Below are 18310 nucleotides of genomic sequence, written 5' to 3' on the forward strand. Positions count from 1 at the left end.
GATTGGCCATGCTAAATTGACCTTAGTGTCCAAAATTGCCCTTAGTGTTGGGTGGGGTCACTGGGTTGTGGGGATATGATGGAGGTGTGGGCTTAGGTAGGGTGCTCTTTCCAAGAGCCGGTGCAGACTCGATGGGCCAAATGGCCTCCTTCTGCACTGTAACTTCTAAAATTGAACATGGGGGAAAAACGAGATGTTTGCGATCCAGGCACGGGAGCAGGAGGAGACTGAGAGAGCTGCCGTTTAGAGTGGTGGGAGGTGACTTCCATTATTTAGGGATCCAGGTGGCGCGGGACTGGGGGCTGTTACATAAACTGAACTTGACCCGGTTAGTGGCACAAATGAAAGAGGACTTCCGAAGGTGGGATATGCTCCCATTATCACTGGTGGGGAGGGTACAGACAGTGAAAATGACGGTTCTCCTGAGATTTCTGTTTGTTTTTCAGTGCCTCCCCATCTTTATCCCAAAGACCTTTTACAAGTGGGTAAATAAGGTGATCTCTGGTTTTGTTTAGGCGGGTAAAATCCCGGGAGTGAAGAAGGTGATTCTGGAGCGTGGCTGGGAGAGGGTGGGCTGGTGCTGCCAAACTTTATTACTGGCCGGCAAATATAGCCATGATTAGGAAGTATGTAGTGGGTGATGGATTGGTGTGGGAGCGGGTAGAGGCAGCATCTTGTAAGGATTCGAGTTTAGGGGCATTGATCATGGCACCTCTGCTGTTCTCGCCAGCCCGGTACTCCACAAGCCCGGTGGTAGTGGCGGCTCTGAGAGTCTGGGGGCAGTGGAGGAAACATGTGAGTGGAGAGCATTGGTTTGGGCTCCATCGGTTTTCCCCAGGGAGATTAGATGGAGGGTTTCGGGGATGGCAAAGAGCAGGGATCGGGAGGATGGGAGATTTGTTTATGGATGGGAGCTTCCCCGGTTTGAGGATTTAGCAGAGAAGTTTGAGTTGACTGGAGGGGAATGGGTTTAGCTATCTGCAGATTCGGGTCTTCTTGCAAAGGCAGGTTCCAATCCTCCCGCTCCTACCGCCACGGGGGATACCAGAGAGGGTAGTTTCTAGAGTATGGGTGGGAGAGGGGAAGGTCTCCGATATCTATAAAGAACTCATGGAGTCAGAGGAAATGCAGACAGAGGAGCTAAAGCACAAATGGGAGGATGGGTTAGCGGGAAGAGATGGAGGCTGGTCTCTGAAGCAGGGTCAACACGTCCATATCATGCGCCAGGCTCAGCCTGATACAATTTAAGGTCGTTCACCGGACACACATGATGGTGGCCCAGATGAGCAAGTTTTTTGGGATAGAAGTCAGGTATGCAAGGTGTGCTGGAGGGCCAGCGAACCATGTCCACATGTTTTGGGCATGTTCGAAGCTTAGGAGATTTTGGCAGTGGTTTGTAGATGTCATGTCCACGGTGTTAAAAACAAGGGTGGCACCGAGTCCAGAGGTAGCGATTTTCGGCGTGTCGGAGGACCTGGGAGTCCAAGGGGCGAGAGAGGTCGACGTCTTGGCTTTTACCTCCTTGGTAGCCCGGAGATGGATACTGTTAGCATGGAGGGACTCGAAGCCCCGAAATCAGAGACCTGGGTCAATGACATGGCTGGCTTCCTCAGTCTTGAGAAAATCAAGTTTGCCCTAAGAGGGTCAATGCTAGGGTTCGTCTGGAGGTGGCAGTCATTTGTTGACTTCTTTAGAGCAAATTAACTGTCAGCAGAGAGGAGGGGGGTGGAGTTTAGTCTAGATTACTGTTCAAGGAAGGTGGAACCTGTGAGGGAGGTAGAGGGTCTTTGCACTATGTTTGTATATGGTATACTGTTATAAAATCACAAGCCTTAATAAAATATTTTACAACAAAAAATAATCATTTAAAATCACTGTATTACACTGAATCCTTCTTATGCATGGTTTGTGGAGTATAAAAATAGGGAAGTCCTGCTAAAACTATACAAGGCACTAGTTAGACCACACCTGGAATACTGTGAACAGTTTTGACTGTTATCTCAGGAAAGCTATACAGGCTTTGCAGGCAACCCAGAGATGGTTCACCAGATTGATCTTTGATATGGACGGATATTCGTCTGAGGAGAGGTTGAGTAAGTTGGCCCTGTACTCACTTGGAGTTAACAGTGTAAATGTTGAGACATTGTTTCCTCTTATGGGAGAGTCTCGGACCAAAGGGCATAATGTCAGAGTAAGGAGTCGCCCATTTTATACAGAGTTGAGGAGGAATTTCTTCTCTCAGAGGATAGTGAATCTGTGGATTTCATTACCACAGGGATTTGTAGAGGCGGAGTTGTTCAGTATGTTCAAGGCTGAGATGGACAGATTTTTAATCAATAAGGAAATCAAGGATTATAGGGATAAGGTAGGAGAGTGGAGTTGAGCCTAATCAGATCAGCCATGATCTTGTTGAATGGCAGAGCAGACTTGATGGGTCGAATGACCTCCATCTGCTCCTAGCCTCCTTCGGCTCCTATGTCTTACAGTCTTCGGTGTTTGTTAGCCGTATCATGTGATTTGACAGAAATACCATGGCTGGCAACTGGCAGGTTTGGTGGCGCTTGCTTTCTCTCAGCATCTTGCTGAATTTCCTGCCGCTGTACCCCAACACATCCTCCATAAAATAGCGCTCAGGTTTCCTCCTTGGCCATACAACGTTATGAAGCATAATGGAGCATGCAGCAGATGACAGCAATTTTTAACTCTCAAGGCTACTTTGGAAACGTTTATTTCAGTGTTTTCAGTATACCTACGGTTTGCTTAATCAGTACTCTGGAGGCACCATGACTTTGATTGCATTGTTTTTCTGTGTCTGCTTGGGTTCCTGACAGGTGTCCTGAACTTTGTTTTTGGTATCCCTTCTTCTTAAGCAGCCCGTCTATACTCAATTGTCTGTATGGAAGAGATGGGGAAAATTGAGAACTGCTGCAGGATAGACACCATGATAATTGCCAGGAAACTGTGTGCAGATATGCATCATACATTTCCTGTCTTTACATACTAGCTGCACATTCAGCAAGTGGAAGCTCTATTTGTGTATAATTATATGGATCATATAATCCATACCCTGAACTTGGGTGAATCCTACAATCCCGGGACAGAAATTGTACCCAGAACTTCCTGCTTTTGCTCCCTCCATTTAGAAGGACATGAAGTCATCTGCTTTAGCAACAGGTACATCCACTGCAGTGTTGCTAATGCCACTTGTTGGGCAGGAGTATCCAACCTTTCCCACCAGCAGAATACTTCAGTCCTGCCAAAATCGACCTCTGCCATGGGTTCTCCGGCATGGGGCTGGCAATCCATGAAAAATGGCATGAACTTTGGTGGGACTGGAAGATTCCCCCAGTAGCCAATGACCATGGAAAACCCATAACCAGAGGGAGGGGACTGGAAAATTCTGGCCATTGTAGTGAGGCATGATTCCAAGGTGTGGAAACTCAGGGCCTTGATTGCCTTCCGAACCTTTGAGAATGATATGTATCACCTGGAGTTGGGCTGCAGTTGATGCTGAAGGAGGCACTGTCACACTGTAATAGGTTTTCTGGAGAAGTGCATTCACCAAGCACACTGGATGTCCAGTTAATTGAGAATCATTGTTTGTCTCATGTAAACTCATGTGGTTTAAGACCACCTGTGTCATCCCCTCATTCTCCCTCTTTTCCCAGCTGCTATAAGAGTGGAGCAATCTCCACTCTTCATTGCTCCTCTTTCTGCTCCTGATCGTCAAATCTCCATGGAAAAGCAAGTAGTACAGCTATGTTGCCAAAGGATATTTGTAGAGAGCCCCAGGCAGAAACTGTCCGCTGTCTCCAAAACAACTTTTCACAATTCTTGCAGTTGTCTGAGGTAGCCAACACAGCCAGAAAAATCATAAAAGCCCACCTGCTGTCTAAAGAGAAAAGGTATTTATCCACTGCAGTTGAAGATTACTTGAAAGAGCACTGGCACAACATTTCTCATGGGTGTTCCAGACATTTGTTATTTCAATTATTTATTTTTAAATTTTTTAAATTAAGGAGCAATTTAGCGTGGGCAATCCACTACCCTGTATATCTTTTGGGTTGTGGGGGTGAGACCCACGCAGACAGGGGAAGAATGTGCAAACTCCACATGGACAGTGATCCATAGTTGGGATTGAACCCGGGTCTTCAGCACAATGAGGCACAATCCACTGTGCCACTGTGCTGCCCTCCAGATAAGATTTAAAGGTGAGTTTAGAATAGATGAATCCAATGCTCAAAGTTGGAAAAGGAAGAAGGGTCCTGAAAGAATTGCAGGACCCTAATTTCTGCATAGACATTCTGGACGCCAAAAATGTGCTCAATTCAAAATGGCATATTACCATTGGATATCAGGCATGAGATATTCCCATACAAAATCTGGAGGTTGGGCACCCATTTATGAGAGGTAAAGGGCAACCATGAATTAAAATTCTACCACACCATCTTACAGGATTGACAAAGGTTTAAATTGCTCCTAAGTGTTTGAAATGACAAGCATAAGATAGTACAGTGGGCAATATTTTTATGTGCCCCTTATTTTTAGCATATCTGTTGATAATCTTCCGGCTGCAGAAATATGTCAAAACTTCCATGTGGACTGAATAGCAATACTGAAATATTTAACAAAAAACATTTTAATTGGTTGCTTATAGTTTAAACCCAATGGATCTTTCTGCTCAGAGCAACAATAGTAAAATCTCATACTGGAAGTCATGGAAATAAGTTTATTATAATTTCAAAAGCGCAAGGTTGAGGGTTTGAACCCACAATCTTAATTAATTCCACAGCAAGAAGTCTTACTGAAGTCTCAACTCATGAAGCTCCGAAACCAAATGGTTGGCAGGGCTCTCAGCCGAGCCTCATGGTGTTTGCCTTGTTACCTGCTGAGTTTTTTTTGCAGCATTTTCAAATTTTAGTTTGGGTTACATAGAGATGCATTCTTGTGGGAATGAGACTTCCTCAGCAATCACAAAGCTCACTTAACACTTCTTAGTTCTCCCAGTGTCTGTGTGGGTTTCCTCCGGATGCTCCAGTTTCCTCCCACAATCCAAAGATGTGCAGGATAGGTGGATTGGCTATGATAAATTGCCCTTAGTGTCCAAAAACAGTTAGGTGGGGTTACTGGGTTACGGGGATAGGGTGGAGGTGTGGGCTTCTGTAGGGTGCCCTTTCCAAGGGCTAGTGCAGACTCGATTGGCTCCTTCTGCACTGTAAATTCTATGATTCTATGAACACAAATTTATGGGTCGATCCCATGAGATTTCACTCATTGGGATTTTTTGGATACAGCCCATTCAGCATGAAACTTGTCAAATGTTGTACTAATGCATGCATGAAAAGTGGGATTATTTTCTTTCAGAATGCTGAATAAAATGTTACTGTTTTATTTGGTGCGAGTACATCACACTAGGACCAATGACCATTGAGAGATATGTGTACTGTCATAATTCAAGCAGTTTTCAAAAATACTAATCAATGTGCAGGGACGAACTCCCTATCTAGTTAGCTATTTCTCTTTCCTTGTATGGACTGAATTGGGCATTGGCCAAATAGGACTATACACATGGTATTGCGAATGGTCTGGGTTTCATAATCACCTGCTCCTCCATAAGATCACAAACTATATGGTTGCAAAAATGCCTGTTGGAAGTATTAATGCATCAGTGTTGGCAAGAAATGTATTTATTTGTTAACAGAGCCTTTAACCCACTAAAAATAAACACTTCCCTGATAAAGTTCACAGAGGAATAATATAATAAAGTGTTAAATATTAATTTTACTACCTCCCATGGTTGGGTAATGTTAATGCGCACAGTCTCCAAAGGTTGACGTAGATTTTTTGAATTTTTAAACTTACGCCCTGATCGCATTTACCTCTTTTCTCTGCTGACGGTCCTCTCTTTTAAATGAAGAAATAGTTTGCAGGGTGCTATGCTCCGCTTTGCAGCTCATATCAATAGTCTGAGGAGTCGGGAAAAGGGAGGGGTTTCCTCTCCTACTGTTGTTTGCTTTAAGTTCATGGAAGGCATTGGGCCAAACCAAACCCACACAATATTTTGGAACCAGTGCGACTTAATTCCAAACAGTTAACTGGGTGCGAGGAATGTGTTGATTTTTCCTCCTGTCAGTATCCGGAGGCAAGATTAACAACATGTTGCGATCGGGGTTCCTTAGACACTTCATGACGGTAAGTGTAACGATCAGCTCCTACCTGTCATTGGGAACATTAATTCTTCTACATTAACTAGTAACTGGCCACCTTTATATAAGATAATGAAAGCACAGCATCGCAATGAGGGTCGAGCTTTCACACGAACAGCAGATTGTTATTTGTCCAAGTTTTTTAAAAAAAAAGATCAAACAAAAAGGAACAGAGTGTCTTAAAAAAAAAATTAAAGTACCAATTAATTTCTTCCCCAATAAAGGGGCAATTTAGCGTATGCAGCGACACAATCTTCAGGAAAGCCAGGAAGACCGTCAGATGGATTCCAGCCCTGGTCCCCCTGATTGATTCTCCTCGGCAATAACCAGAGAATGGGACCACGTTATCACATTCCCAGGGAGTTCTGAACGATCAGCTGGCCAGGGTTGCTGCCGTCAATTTGCTTGCAATTTAGACATATTTATTTTTCTGTGTGTTTTCTATCCTGACATGTATCCCCAGTAGCGGATCATGCAACACATTCCATGAATCTTCGTCTCTCTTCCCCCAACACCACCATCACACGGAGGGGGGGGGGGGGGAGGAGGGAGAGCAGCCGCGAGTTTCGATCGAGGACGAACAATAAAAATGACACCGACGCCACCAGGAACGACTGAGCCGCCACATTTGTATCAATCTTAAAATTCTCCGAATTGTGTCGAATTCTCTAGAGTAACAAATCTGGGCAGAGAAGCATCGTGCTGCCTGCTTTCTGTCCGCTGCTTTCAAGGCTCAGGGCTTTATTTTGTGGATGTTTAGAATGTCGTGTTTTCGGTGTACACTAACCCACCCACCCAATCTGGGGACAGCTGCCACATGCCAATGTATCCTTAAGCATTTGATGGCGCTGGGCTGGGTGCAGATTGTACAGGTTAATTCCAACAGCAGCCCCCCCCCCCCCCCCCCCGTGTAAATTTGCGGTAACAGGAAGGATGTTTATGGAATGCAGTTAGTGTCTGGAGGCGTGTGATCTACTGTTGGCATCGGCAGATGATTGGCCGAACTCCCTCCCTCTCTCTCACACACAGTCCTGGTGGGTTGTCTTTCATTTTTTTCCCCGGGAGAACCCGGTGTGGTGGATAAAAGGGACTCGTCTTTCTGGATGATTGCATGGTCAGAAATCTCCACCATCTCGCAGAGCTCTCTCTGTGAAGCCAGGCAGCGATGAAGACGGCGGGAAAGGGCTAATCAGCAGCTGTGCGGTGTCAATCGGTCTTGGCCCCGCCGCTCAGTGTTCCGGATGCAGCTGCCCTCAGAGGAAAGTTTTGGAGCACCGCTTATGGTAATCAACTTTTAATCGTTCTGGTTCCTTCATTAATATTTCGATCCCGTGCACAGATGCCATGCTTTGAAATTCCAAGTCGGATTCGGTCTCTGATCTCTGCTGCCTCCACCGACCATTTGAAAGTTTAAAAAACGCATCAGCTTTGTTTGCGAATGTCAAATACTGTACCACGTTATTGCGCTTTTAATTTTGTCGGGGGGGAGGTGCTGTTGTTTCATTTAATAACACGCGTGGGCTGATGTTTTAATCTCAAAGGTGTAAACGTAACATTTTACCGAAGTGCGAATGAAAATCTTTAGAATTTTATTGTAGATCCTCAAGTAAAACGTTAGCTAAAAAAAATCAACCCCGCAGTAATTCACCTGGTCCAGCTGTCTCCATGGACATAACATTCTGCCGAGCCGTGTAACATCTACATTTTGGAAAATGGAGTTAGATATGTTTGATCCGTTCAAGCATTCAACAAAGCTACTACAGCTTGCATTTATTTAGCACCTAGACGCCCCAAGTTGCTCCGTAGGAGGATTATTGAACAGCCGGACACTGAACCACATAAGGAGATGCTAGTGCAGACGAGCAAAAGCTTGGACACAGAGGCAAGTTTTAAGGAACATCTTCAAGCAAGAAAGATAGAGAGATTTTCGGGAGAGAATTCAAGATCCTAGGGCCTTGGCGGCGAAAGGCACCATCGTCAATAATGGAACAACTAAAATTGTGGATGCTGAAGAGGCCAGACTGAGAGGAGCACAGAGATCTCAAGAGTTCATAGAGGCATAGATGTTTACAGGAAGGAAACAGGCCCTTTGGCCCAGCTTGTCCATGCCGCCCAGTTTATATCACTAAGCTTGCCCGGTTGTAGGGCTGGAGGCAATTACAGACATATACAAAATTGAGGTTTAATGTGCCGAAGGACATTTTCAGCTCTAAAGAACTCAAATTAGCAAATCACTAGTGATGGTTGGGATTTTAAAAAATGTATACTGGCCGAAAGCTATTAAGTGCTTTTCTGTACAGTAACACATTTTTTTGTTGTGCGTGGTGGGGGACTTGTTTATTTGATAACTTTGTAATTTTTTTTGTTGCTCATGAATCTTGCATAATAAAAATGCTACATACGAACATATGAAATAGGAGCAGGAGTCGGCCACTGGGCCACTCGAGCCTGCTGTGGCATTCAATAAGATCATGGCTGATCTGATTGTAACCTCAATACCACATTCCTGCTGACCCCTGATAACCTTTCATCCCCTTGTTAATCAAGAATCTTATCGAGCTCTATTGTGCCTTTTGTGACCATGCAATATTATATCGGGGCTGGTTTAGCACAGGGTTAAATCGCTGGCTTTGAAAGCAGACCAAGGCAGGCCAGCAGCATGGTTCAATTCCTGTACCAGCCTCCCCAAACAGGCGCCGGAATGAGGCAACTAGGGGCTTTTCACAGTAACTTAATTTGAAGCCTACTTGTGACAATAAGTGATTTTCATTTTATTTCATTTCATTTGCAGGAAATTTGTTGAAATGTGGCATGCATGGCGTTTATTATCCTCTTGCGTTTTGCAGAACACAGTAGTGAGGAGCATATTTAATATTTTGCAAAATTATTTTTATCATTCTTGTCTCCACACAGTGAAACTGCTAGACCTATTAATTGAGAAAATTTGCTTATCTAATTTATTTGATGGTGCATTGCATAAATACAAAGTTATCTTATCTTATCTACGACATGAGACACGTCTAATATTGTATGGTTGATGCCACTTGAATTCCCTGCGTATTTACTCACTTAAAAGAACAAATTGATAAAAGCAAATTACTGTGGATGCTGGAATCTGAAACCAAAGAGAAAATGCTGGAAAATCTCAGCAGGTCTGGCAGCATCTGTCGGGAGAGAAAACAGCTACCATTTTGAGTCCAGATGACCCTTTGTCAAAGCTATAAAACAGGGAAAGTGGGAAATATTTATACTGTGGAGAATGAAAGATGAGTCATAGCCAGAGAAACACGGTGCTAATAGCCACAGAAACCACAGGGAAAGAGTGCTAAGGACAGTCCCCAGAGAGAACAAAAGGTGTGAAAGGCCAAACAGCAGAGAAACTAACATCAGGGTAAACTGTGACAGGTGTAGATGTGGGGGAGGGGAAGGGGGAAGCAAAGGGGAGAACGGGTAAGGAAAGGTGGTTAAGATGGAGGGGGGTAAAATATATATCAAGAAAGAAAGAAATGGTAAAAATGAAATTGGATGAAAACAAATGGGTGAGGTGGGGTAGAGCTAATTATCTGAAATTGTTGAATTCGATGTTGAGACCAGAAGGCTGTCTAACCAGAAGATATGATATTCCTCCAGTTTGCGTTGAGCTTCACTGGAACTTTGCAGCAGGCCAAGGACAGATATGTGGGCATGGGAGCAGTGTCTTGTGTTAAAATGGCAAGCAACAGGAAGGTCAGGGTCCTGAATGCGCACAGACCAAAGGTGCTCAGCAAAGCGATCACCCAGTCTATGTTTTGTCTCTCCGATATAGAGGAGACCACATTGGGAGCAGCGAATGCAATAGACTAGATTGAAAGAGGTGCAAGTTAAATGCTGCTTAACCTGGAATGAGTGTTGTGGGCCTGGGATGTTCAGCATGGAAGCGATAAAGGGACAGGTGTTGCACCTTCTGCGATTGCATGGGAAGGTGTCATGGGTGATGGAAGAGGTGTTGGTTATGGTGGAGGAGTGGACTAGATTATCTCGGAGTGAATGGTCTGCGGAATCCTGACAGAGGGAGTGAAGGGAAGAGGTGGCGGCATCATGCTGGAGTTGGCAAAAATGGCGGAGGATTATGCTTTGCATACGGAGGCTGGTGGGGTGAAATAGGAGTACAAGGTGGACTCTACCTTGTTCTGGGAGGGAGGGGACGGAGCGAGGGTAGTGAAGTGGGAGATGGACCGCACACTGTTGAGGACCCTGTCAACAACTGTACGTGGGAAATCACGGTTGAGGAAGAAGGAACACATTTTCGAAGCAGCATTTTGGAAAGTAGCACCATTGGAACAAATGCGACTGAGGCGAAGGAGCTGAGAAAAAGGGATGGAGTCCTTACAGGGTGTAGGGTGCGAAGGGCTGCAGTCCAGCTAGCTGTGGGAGTCAATGGGCTTGTAGTGGATCTTAGTAGATAGTCTATTGCCGGAAATGGAGTCAGAAAGATCAAGAAAGGGAAGGGAAGTGTCTGAGATGGACCAGGTGAAAGTGATGGTGGGGCGGAAACTGGAAGCAAACTTGATGAATTTTCCCAGTTCCAGGTCCAACACATTGATAAACTTCAGCTCATGCAATATTCTGCTGATTGTACCCAAGATAACACTAAATTCTACTTGCCTGACATCTTACCAGCAAATGCTGGTGAAAAAAAAATAGCCTGGTTTACTTGATCAAGAGCATCCTTACCAGAAAGTCTTTCAATATCCCTTATGATTTACATTAGTTCCCAGTTTCTGAACCTCAAACTTCACATTCTCCTCCTTTATGACCATGCTTCTCCATTTTTCTGAATGTTCCTCCATCCCTACAATTGTTTTTACCCCAAACTCTTGTTCATCTGAAGCTGGCCTTTTGTGTGTAACACTCGTCAGTGTCCTTCAATTGGCAGCGATGCTTTTATGAAAATAAAAATGAAAATCGCTTATTGTCACGAGTAGGCTTCAATGAAGTTACTGTGAAAAGCCCTTAGTCGCCACATTCCGGCGCCTGTCCGGGGAGGCTGGTACGGGAATCGAACCGTGCTGCTGGCCTGCTTGGTCTGCTTTAAAAACCAGCGATTTAGCTGAGTGAGCTAAACCAGCCCCTTTAGCTATCTGGACTCAAAATACAGAAATTCCCCAGCTTCCCCATCCTCAAGCCCTCTGGACTTGACTTTTTAAATCCTCTTGAAAATGTTTCAATTTGTCCACACTTACTAACTTCCTAATTGCTCCTCTGACTTGACATCTATTTCTGTCTGATTGCACAGGGGTACAATGGCTTGGGTTGTTTTTATACTTCAAAGGTATTATGTATATGCAAGTGTTTGTTGTTCAGAGAAATTTTCAACCTGAACGCTTTAGTTTTATGGCTGGAGGAAAATAGGGGATGGCTAAACATAGGGGTTTATAGGGCACCGAAGAAAGCCATTCCTCTTGTGCCTATGTTAGCTATTTACTAGACCAAAGTTGGTTGTGAAAGTCTGCATGAGAATAAATATTTGTTAGAGTGAGAAACTAAATTAAATACTCTTTTTGACCTTGCTGGTGTCCTGCCCACAAAAAATACTTTCGAAAGAGATTGTAAGTTTAATCATCTTGCTGAAGACTACTATTATTTAAGATTTGTGCCATCCAGAATATCCTTACCTGCAAAGCCTGTGGAAAAATAACTTGCTGAAGCCTATAATTATAAAAGTTATATGATATAGTTGACCAAGAACAACCTTACCAGAAAGTCGTAAGAGGCCAATTTCTAGGCCAAACAAAATGAATCTCGCCCTGTTTTGAAACATTAAAAAAAATTATCATGGGATGCGGGTGTCGCTGGCTAGACCAGCATTTATTGTCCATCTCTTGAGAAGGTGGTGGTGAGCTGCCTTTAATTGCTGCCATCCATGTGATGCAGGCACATCCACACTGCTCTTAGGGAGGGAGTTCCAGGATTTTGACCCAACAACAGCGAAGGAACAAAGCTATATTTCCAAGTCAGAATGGAGGAGAACCTCCAGGTGGTGGTGTTCCTGTGCATCTGCTACACTTGTTCTTTTAGATGTTGGTGGTGATAGATTTGGAAGGTGCTGTTTAAGGTGCCTTGGTGAATTCCTGCAATGCATTTTGTAGATGGTACACACACTGCTGGCACTGACCGTTGGTGCTGGAAGGGTGAATGTGGGTGGGCTGCTACATCCTGGATGGTATCAAGGCTTTTGAGCATTGTTGGAGCTACACTCATTCCGGCAAGTGTAAAGTATTCCATCACACTCCTTTTTTTTTTATAAATTTAGATTACCCAATAATTTTTTCCAATTAAGGGGCAATTTAGTGTGACCAATCCACCTACTCTGCACATTTTTGGGTTGTGGGGGCGAAACCCACGCAGACACGGGGAGAATGTGCAAACTCCACACGGACAGTGACCCAGAGCCGGGATCGAACCTGGGACCTCGGCGCCGTGAGGCAGCTGTGCTAACCACTAGGCCACCGTGCTGCCCTTTCCATCACACTCCTAACTTGTGCCTTGTAGATGGTGGAAATGCTTTGGTGAGTCAGGAGGTGAATCACTGTAGGATTCCAGCCTCTGACCTGCACTTGCAGCCACAGTGTTTATATTGCTCGTCTAGTTCAGTTTCTGGTCAGTGGTAACCTCCAGGATTTTGATAGTTTGAGATTCATTTGATTGTAATGCTATTGAATGTTAAGGGACCGTGGTTAGATTCTTACTTGTTGGAGATGGTCATTGCCTGGCACTTTTGTGGCAAAAATGTTACTTGCCACTTATCAGCGCAAGCCTGGATATTGTCCAGGTCTTGTTCCATTTGGACATGGACAAATGTTAAGTTCAAAATATTAGAACAAAACACATCCAATAGAGAGAGAAATAGTGGAGGAACGCTTTCTACTTAAAAATGATACACAAAATAAAGTAACGTAATACTCCTAATTTTCATACTCAAATGCACTCAAAATATATTTTACAAAAAGGTTTGCACTCATTGAATTGTATATTCGTACATCTGAAATTAAGTTTTGTTATCAGAAGACTGACAGCTATCAATTCTGCATTCAAAGCACACAGAGAGTTACTGTCAGGCAGAATTGACTCAACTCCCTGACTTGCTAGTTATTGGCTTTATTCAGAAGCAAATCATTTAAAACTGGTTTGCAGTGAGTGCCTTCATAAAATAGGTGCAGTCACAGTGGCAATCTCAGCACTTCTTGAACCTACTGTGTGTAGGTTTTATTCCCATAAGCTTTTCACTGGGTTTTCATTTGCTTCCATGTTCTGTCTGCTCTAGGAAACAATGAATGTTTTGAAAAAATATACTTCCGTTGCTGAATCATTGCATTGTGTTCAAGGAATAGAAATTGCTGCAACATTGTTGGAATGAAGAATAGCTGTGGATTTCTGTAAATTATAGAGTTCACTTTTCATGGTGGCCTTGCACCTGTTTGAGGTCTTGCAACTTTGAATTTGGAGGATTATAGCATTATGATTCCAGGACCTTCTGCCAGGAAGTGGACAGGAAAATTGGCTGCTGTCAGTGTCAGTATCTTCTGGATGCTGTAAAGTCATCAGCATGTAAAAAACAGCAGCCACTCCTATCCTGACATCTCTAAAAACAAAAGGACCTTGTCTGCACACCGCCGTTGCAAGTTTCTGCTGGATTCTCTGATCGAAAGGTGTTTGGTGCAAGGTCTTTAGATCCCAAATGAGGCGAGAAACTATAGGAAAGTTAGTTGGGAATGTCCTTTCCAACCTTATTTCCACTGTAAAAATTGGCCACTTGTCGGATGCCCATGCCAGCCTCTTTCAGGAAGCCCTGGAACTCCCAGGAAAAGAGATCTGGAATTACAAATTTCTAAGCTTTTTATTGATTGTTGTACCTATAGGTATTCCTATACCAGGTACGTCTGGTAGGTATGCCCCGGGCTCCCAGTCAGAAGAATTGACCCCATCGATTCTGTGCTGGATTGCAGTTTGAGTGGTACTTTTCCATTAATGTGACATGTCCAAACGTGTGCAAGTTAGGTAGATTGGCCATGCTAAATTGCCCCTTGGTGTCCAAAAATGTGCAGATTAGGTGGGGTTACAGGGATAGGGTGGGGGAGTGGGCGTAGGTAGGGTGCTCTTTCAGAGGGTCGGTGCAGACCCGATGGACCAAATAGCCTCCTTCTGCACTGTAGGGATTCTACAAAGCCACTTTGTAGCTATGAAGCAATGTTTGGATAACTCCAGAGTTAGGTCTTGATCTGCTAAAGAGCAGCTGGCAATTTCACACCCCTTTGTTTTGAAATGCATTTCCAGTGCAGTGCCAAGTGGAATTAATAAAGTGCCATTTGATCTTTTGAGCACTTTACAATTAAGAGTTTTAAAAAATGTTTTGGGAATATGTATACTCTTGCCCTTGCTCCCAGGTGGAAGAAAAGCTTTATGCAGTTACAGAATGCCCATGTATACAGAGCTCTCTTCTGGCTACAAAACTCCATTTCCGGCAGGGAATGTAAAGGTAATACCAGCTGAAGATTGATAATTAGCTGCCACTGGAAACACAATATCACAGCTGTAGTCCCCATCCTCGTACAGGGTTTATTGTACAGGGCACTCTCGTTCAACTTGCAGCTTTTCTCTCTTGGGTACTTCCTTGTTCATTCATGAAATATGTGTTAATTCACATACCATTGACCAGGGCCCTAAACACTCCTTCCATTTGAGAGATGTAGGGTGTGATTTAATTAAAAAAAAATCAGGAGTCTGTTTTGGGCGGGATTAGCGGGGTCATTCCCAGGACTCCTGCTATTTTAGCCCCCAGCAGGGACACCCCCCCCCCCCCCCCCCCCCCCCCAGGCCGCACTTGCCGTCATTTCTTGCACGGAGGAACTTCGACCTTGGTGCAGGAAGAGATTGATCTCTCAACACTCTTTCCCTTCCCCCCCCCGCCTCCCAGTCTTGCTCCCCACCAGTTTTCCCTTAGCTTTTCTTCCGTCTGGTTCCAATTATTGTTGCCCCAGCACTCTTTCTCCCCCCCCCCCCCCCCCCCACCACGTGTCTATTGGTTCCTCTGTTAGGTTTCGTTGATTATCTTTGTTTCCCTGACGCCCCCCCCCCCAATGCCCTAACACATCTATAAGGGGTCTTCGGGACACCCCAAGGTCCGATCCCTGGCGTGGATAAAAGGCCAGCCTGGCACCCTGGCAGTGTACTTGCCAGCCTGCCAGTGCCATGGTGGCACCCAGGTGACACTGCTGCACTGCTGTGGTGTCAGGCTACAGTGCCAGGGTGCCTGTGTGGCACCAGCAGTGCCAGGGTGCCAGCCTGGTCAGAGGCTGACCACCTGGGGCCTCCGATCGCCTGGGAGACCCCCTACCCCCTCCCCCAAAGTGCCTCTCCGTTGGCCGCCGTTTGTGGGGAGCAGTGCTATACGGCCCCTGATTGGCGCCTCCTCAGCGAGGCTGGTAGATGCCAGGTGGCCGTTTGATCCAGTGCTGTCATAGTTATGTGGGCTTTTATGCTCATTTAACTGATTTAACTAGATCCCGATTGTGACGTCTCGCTGGGCGTGATCTAGATAATGATAGTTAAATGAGTCACCAAGGTAATTTAAATATACCGATACTGCATGCACCCAGTGACTGGGAGTCAGCGACCGCACCGTCAAGACCTGTTGATTTACTCTTTGATTTGTACTATCTAACCCTTCGTTTCACAGTCTGTTTATCATTATCCATATCGGTATCTTTATCTCTTGCCTTGTCATTACTCTTTGGTTTACAATATATTCCCAAATCTGATCGTTTGGCCCATTATCTAGTTTAAAATCCTCTCTACTTTCCTAGTTATGCAATTTACCAGAACATCAGCCCCAGCACATTTCAGTTTAGGCAGTCACAGCGGTACAGATCCCACTTTCCCCAGTACCCCACAAGCCAGAACCTACATCTCCCAGTCTTTGAGCCACATTTTCATTTCTCTAATTGTATTTATTCTATGCCAATTTGCATGTGGTTCAGATAATAATAATCCATAAATTATTACCCTTGAAGCTCTGCTTCTTAATTTGTTGCTGAACTCCAGATACTGACTGCCTCATTTTGCCTGTGCCATTGGTACCTTCGGGGACCTCCTCCCACTGTACGTTCCTCCCCAGCTCTGAGCAATTGTCCCGAATTCTGGCATGGGGCAGGCAACACAGTCATGTGGATTCTTGCCTTTTGTTGCAGAGAACAATGTCAATCCCCCTTCCCGTATTCTTCCCTACTACCACTTTTTTTACATTCCTTTATGCTCTCCCTTCCTGCCCTCTGGGCCCCCCTTCCGTGCCTCAGCTGCAGTCACACCCTCCTGTCCCTGACTACCTTCTAAGTCAGAAAACCCTATCCTGAAGGGTGAGACCACCTCCTTCTCCAAAGTGTCTAGGTAACTCTCGCCCTCCCTACTGTGTTGCAGTGTCCACAGCTCAGCCTCCTGCTTAGTTACTCCTCAAGCAGCAGACACTTACTGCAGATGTGCTTGTCCTGGATCACACTGGTGTCCAGGAGCTCCCACATGCTGCAGCCATGACATATCACCTGTTTCCATTCTTATGTGCTTTGATTAATTTCTTAATTCCTAGGCGTATACATCACTAACTATCTGCCTGGTCCACCCACGTCGCCATTACAACCAACAAAGCACAACAGCATCTTTACTTCCTCAGGAAAATAAGGACATTCGGCATGTCCACATTGACTCTTACCAATATTTACAGATACACCATAGAAAGTATCCTGTCTGGCTGTATCACAGCCTGGTATGGCAACTGCTCGACCCAAGACCATAAGAAACTACAGAGAGTCGTGAACACAGCCCAGTGCATTGCACGAACTTGCCTCCTATCAATTGGCTCTGTCTACACCTCCGCTACCTTGGGAAAGCGAGCAGCATAATCAAAAGCACTTTCCACCCGGGATATTCTCTCTTTCAACCTCTTCCATCGAGCAGAAGGTACACAAGCCTGAGAACACACACTAATAGATTCAAAAACAGCTTCTTTCCTGCTGTTACCAGACTCCTGTATGAATCTCTTATGGGCCGAACTGATCTCTCTATGCACCTTCTCAACTGTTGTAGCACTATACCCCGAATGCTTCATCCAATATCCACGTCTATGTATTTACATTGTGTTGTATGTCCTATGTTTTTCATGCATGGAACGATCTGCCTGGACTGTACGCAGAACAATACTTTTCACTGTATCTCGGTGCACGTGACAATAAATCTAAATCTAGTTTATTCAATTATTTATTTTCTGCTATATATTTATTAATCTTATGTCATGTGAGAGTACCTTTAAGAAATGGGTGTTTATGAATGGGTGTGTATATAAATATCTGTCGTAAGAGTACCTTTTAAAAATGGGTGTTTATTACTGCAATGATGTCAGAGTGTGCGTGGAGCTGGGCTGTCAGCTTTTTACTTTCATTTTAGGCTGTTTGCTGCAGGGTGTGTTTTAGTTTCGTTTTCAGAGCTGGATAGCTGCAAAGTATATATTAGAAGGTATGTTAGAGTCTCTGTAACTTAAAGACTGTAAATCAATCCTGGTGATTTAAAACTAATAACAGTAGTGATTTTAACCTGATGTGCTTCTGGTAAAAGGGGCTTTAAGTCTTATGGATGTTAAAAGGAAAGCTTAAAGGATTACTTAATGTTGTATTCTTTGGGGGTTGTATTTGAATTGATGGTTGCTAAAATGTTCACTATGTTTTAAAAAGTTTAACTTGATGAGTATGGGGAGAAGGCGAGCAGGATGTTGGCGCATCAGCTCCGTAGGCGAGATGCGGCTAGGGAAATTGGTGGAGTGACGGACAAGGGTGGGAATGTGGTGCAGAAGGGGGCAGAGGTGAACGGGGTCTTTAGGGACTTCTACGAGGAACTGTACCGGTCGGAGCCACCGGTGGGGGGGATGGAGAGCTTCATGAACAAGCTACGTTTCCCAAAGGTGCAAGAGGAGCTGGTGGAGGGGCTGGGGGCGCATGGTGGAGGTGAAGGTGGATACCTCGCCATTCACCTGAGGAAGGAGCTGCGCTCCGAAAGCTCGTGTTTGAAACAAACCTGTTGGA

At 44.8% G+C, this 18310-nt stretch overlaps 1 protein-coding gene across 4 annotated transcripts in view; it reads left to right on the plus strand.

Annotated features, from left to right (window-relative positions):
* Nucleotides 1-18310, plus strand: part of LOC119975891 (endothelin-converting enzyme 2-like) — a 242908-nt gene that overhangs the window by 61405 nt on the left and 163193 nt on the right. Inside the window, exon 1 of one of the 4 annotated variants that reach the window (XM_038815813.1) lies at nucleotides 6048-6192. The exons of 2 other annotated variants lie outside the window; for them this stretch is intronic. In XM_038815813.1, the coding sequence (XP_038671741.1) occupies nucleotides 6157-6192 (36 nt within the window). In that variant the 5' untranslated portion in view covers nucleotides 6048-6156. Of the gene's footprint in view, nucleotides 1-6047; nucleotides 6193-7205; nucleotides 7490-18310 lie in introns of those variants that run through there. One more of the 4 variants, XM_038815812.1, reaches the window with a different exon arrangement.

The sequence above is a fragment of the Scyliorhinus canicula genome, chromosome 13 (genome assembly GCF_902713615.1).
Source record: "Scyliorhinus canicula chromosome 13, sScyCan1.1, whole genome shotgun sequence".
In the NCBI taxonomy this organism is placed as follows: domain Eukaryota; kingdom Metazoa; phylum Chordata; class Chondrichthyes; order Carcharhiniformes; family Scyliorhinidae; genus Scyliorhinus; species Scyliorhinus canicula.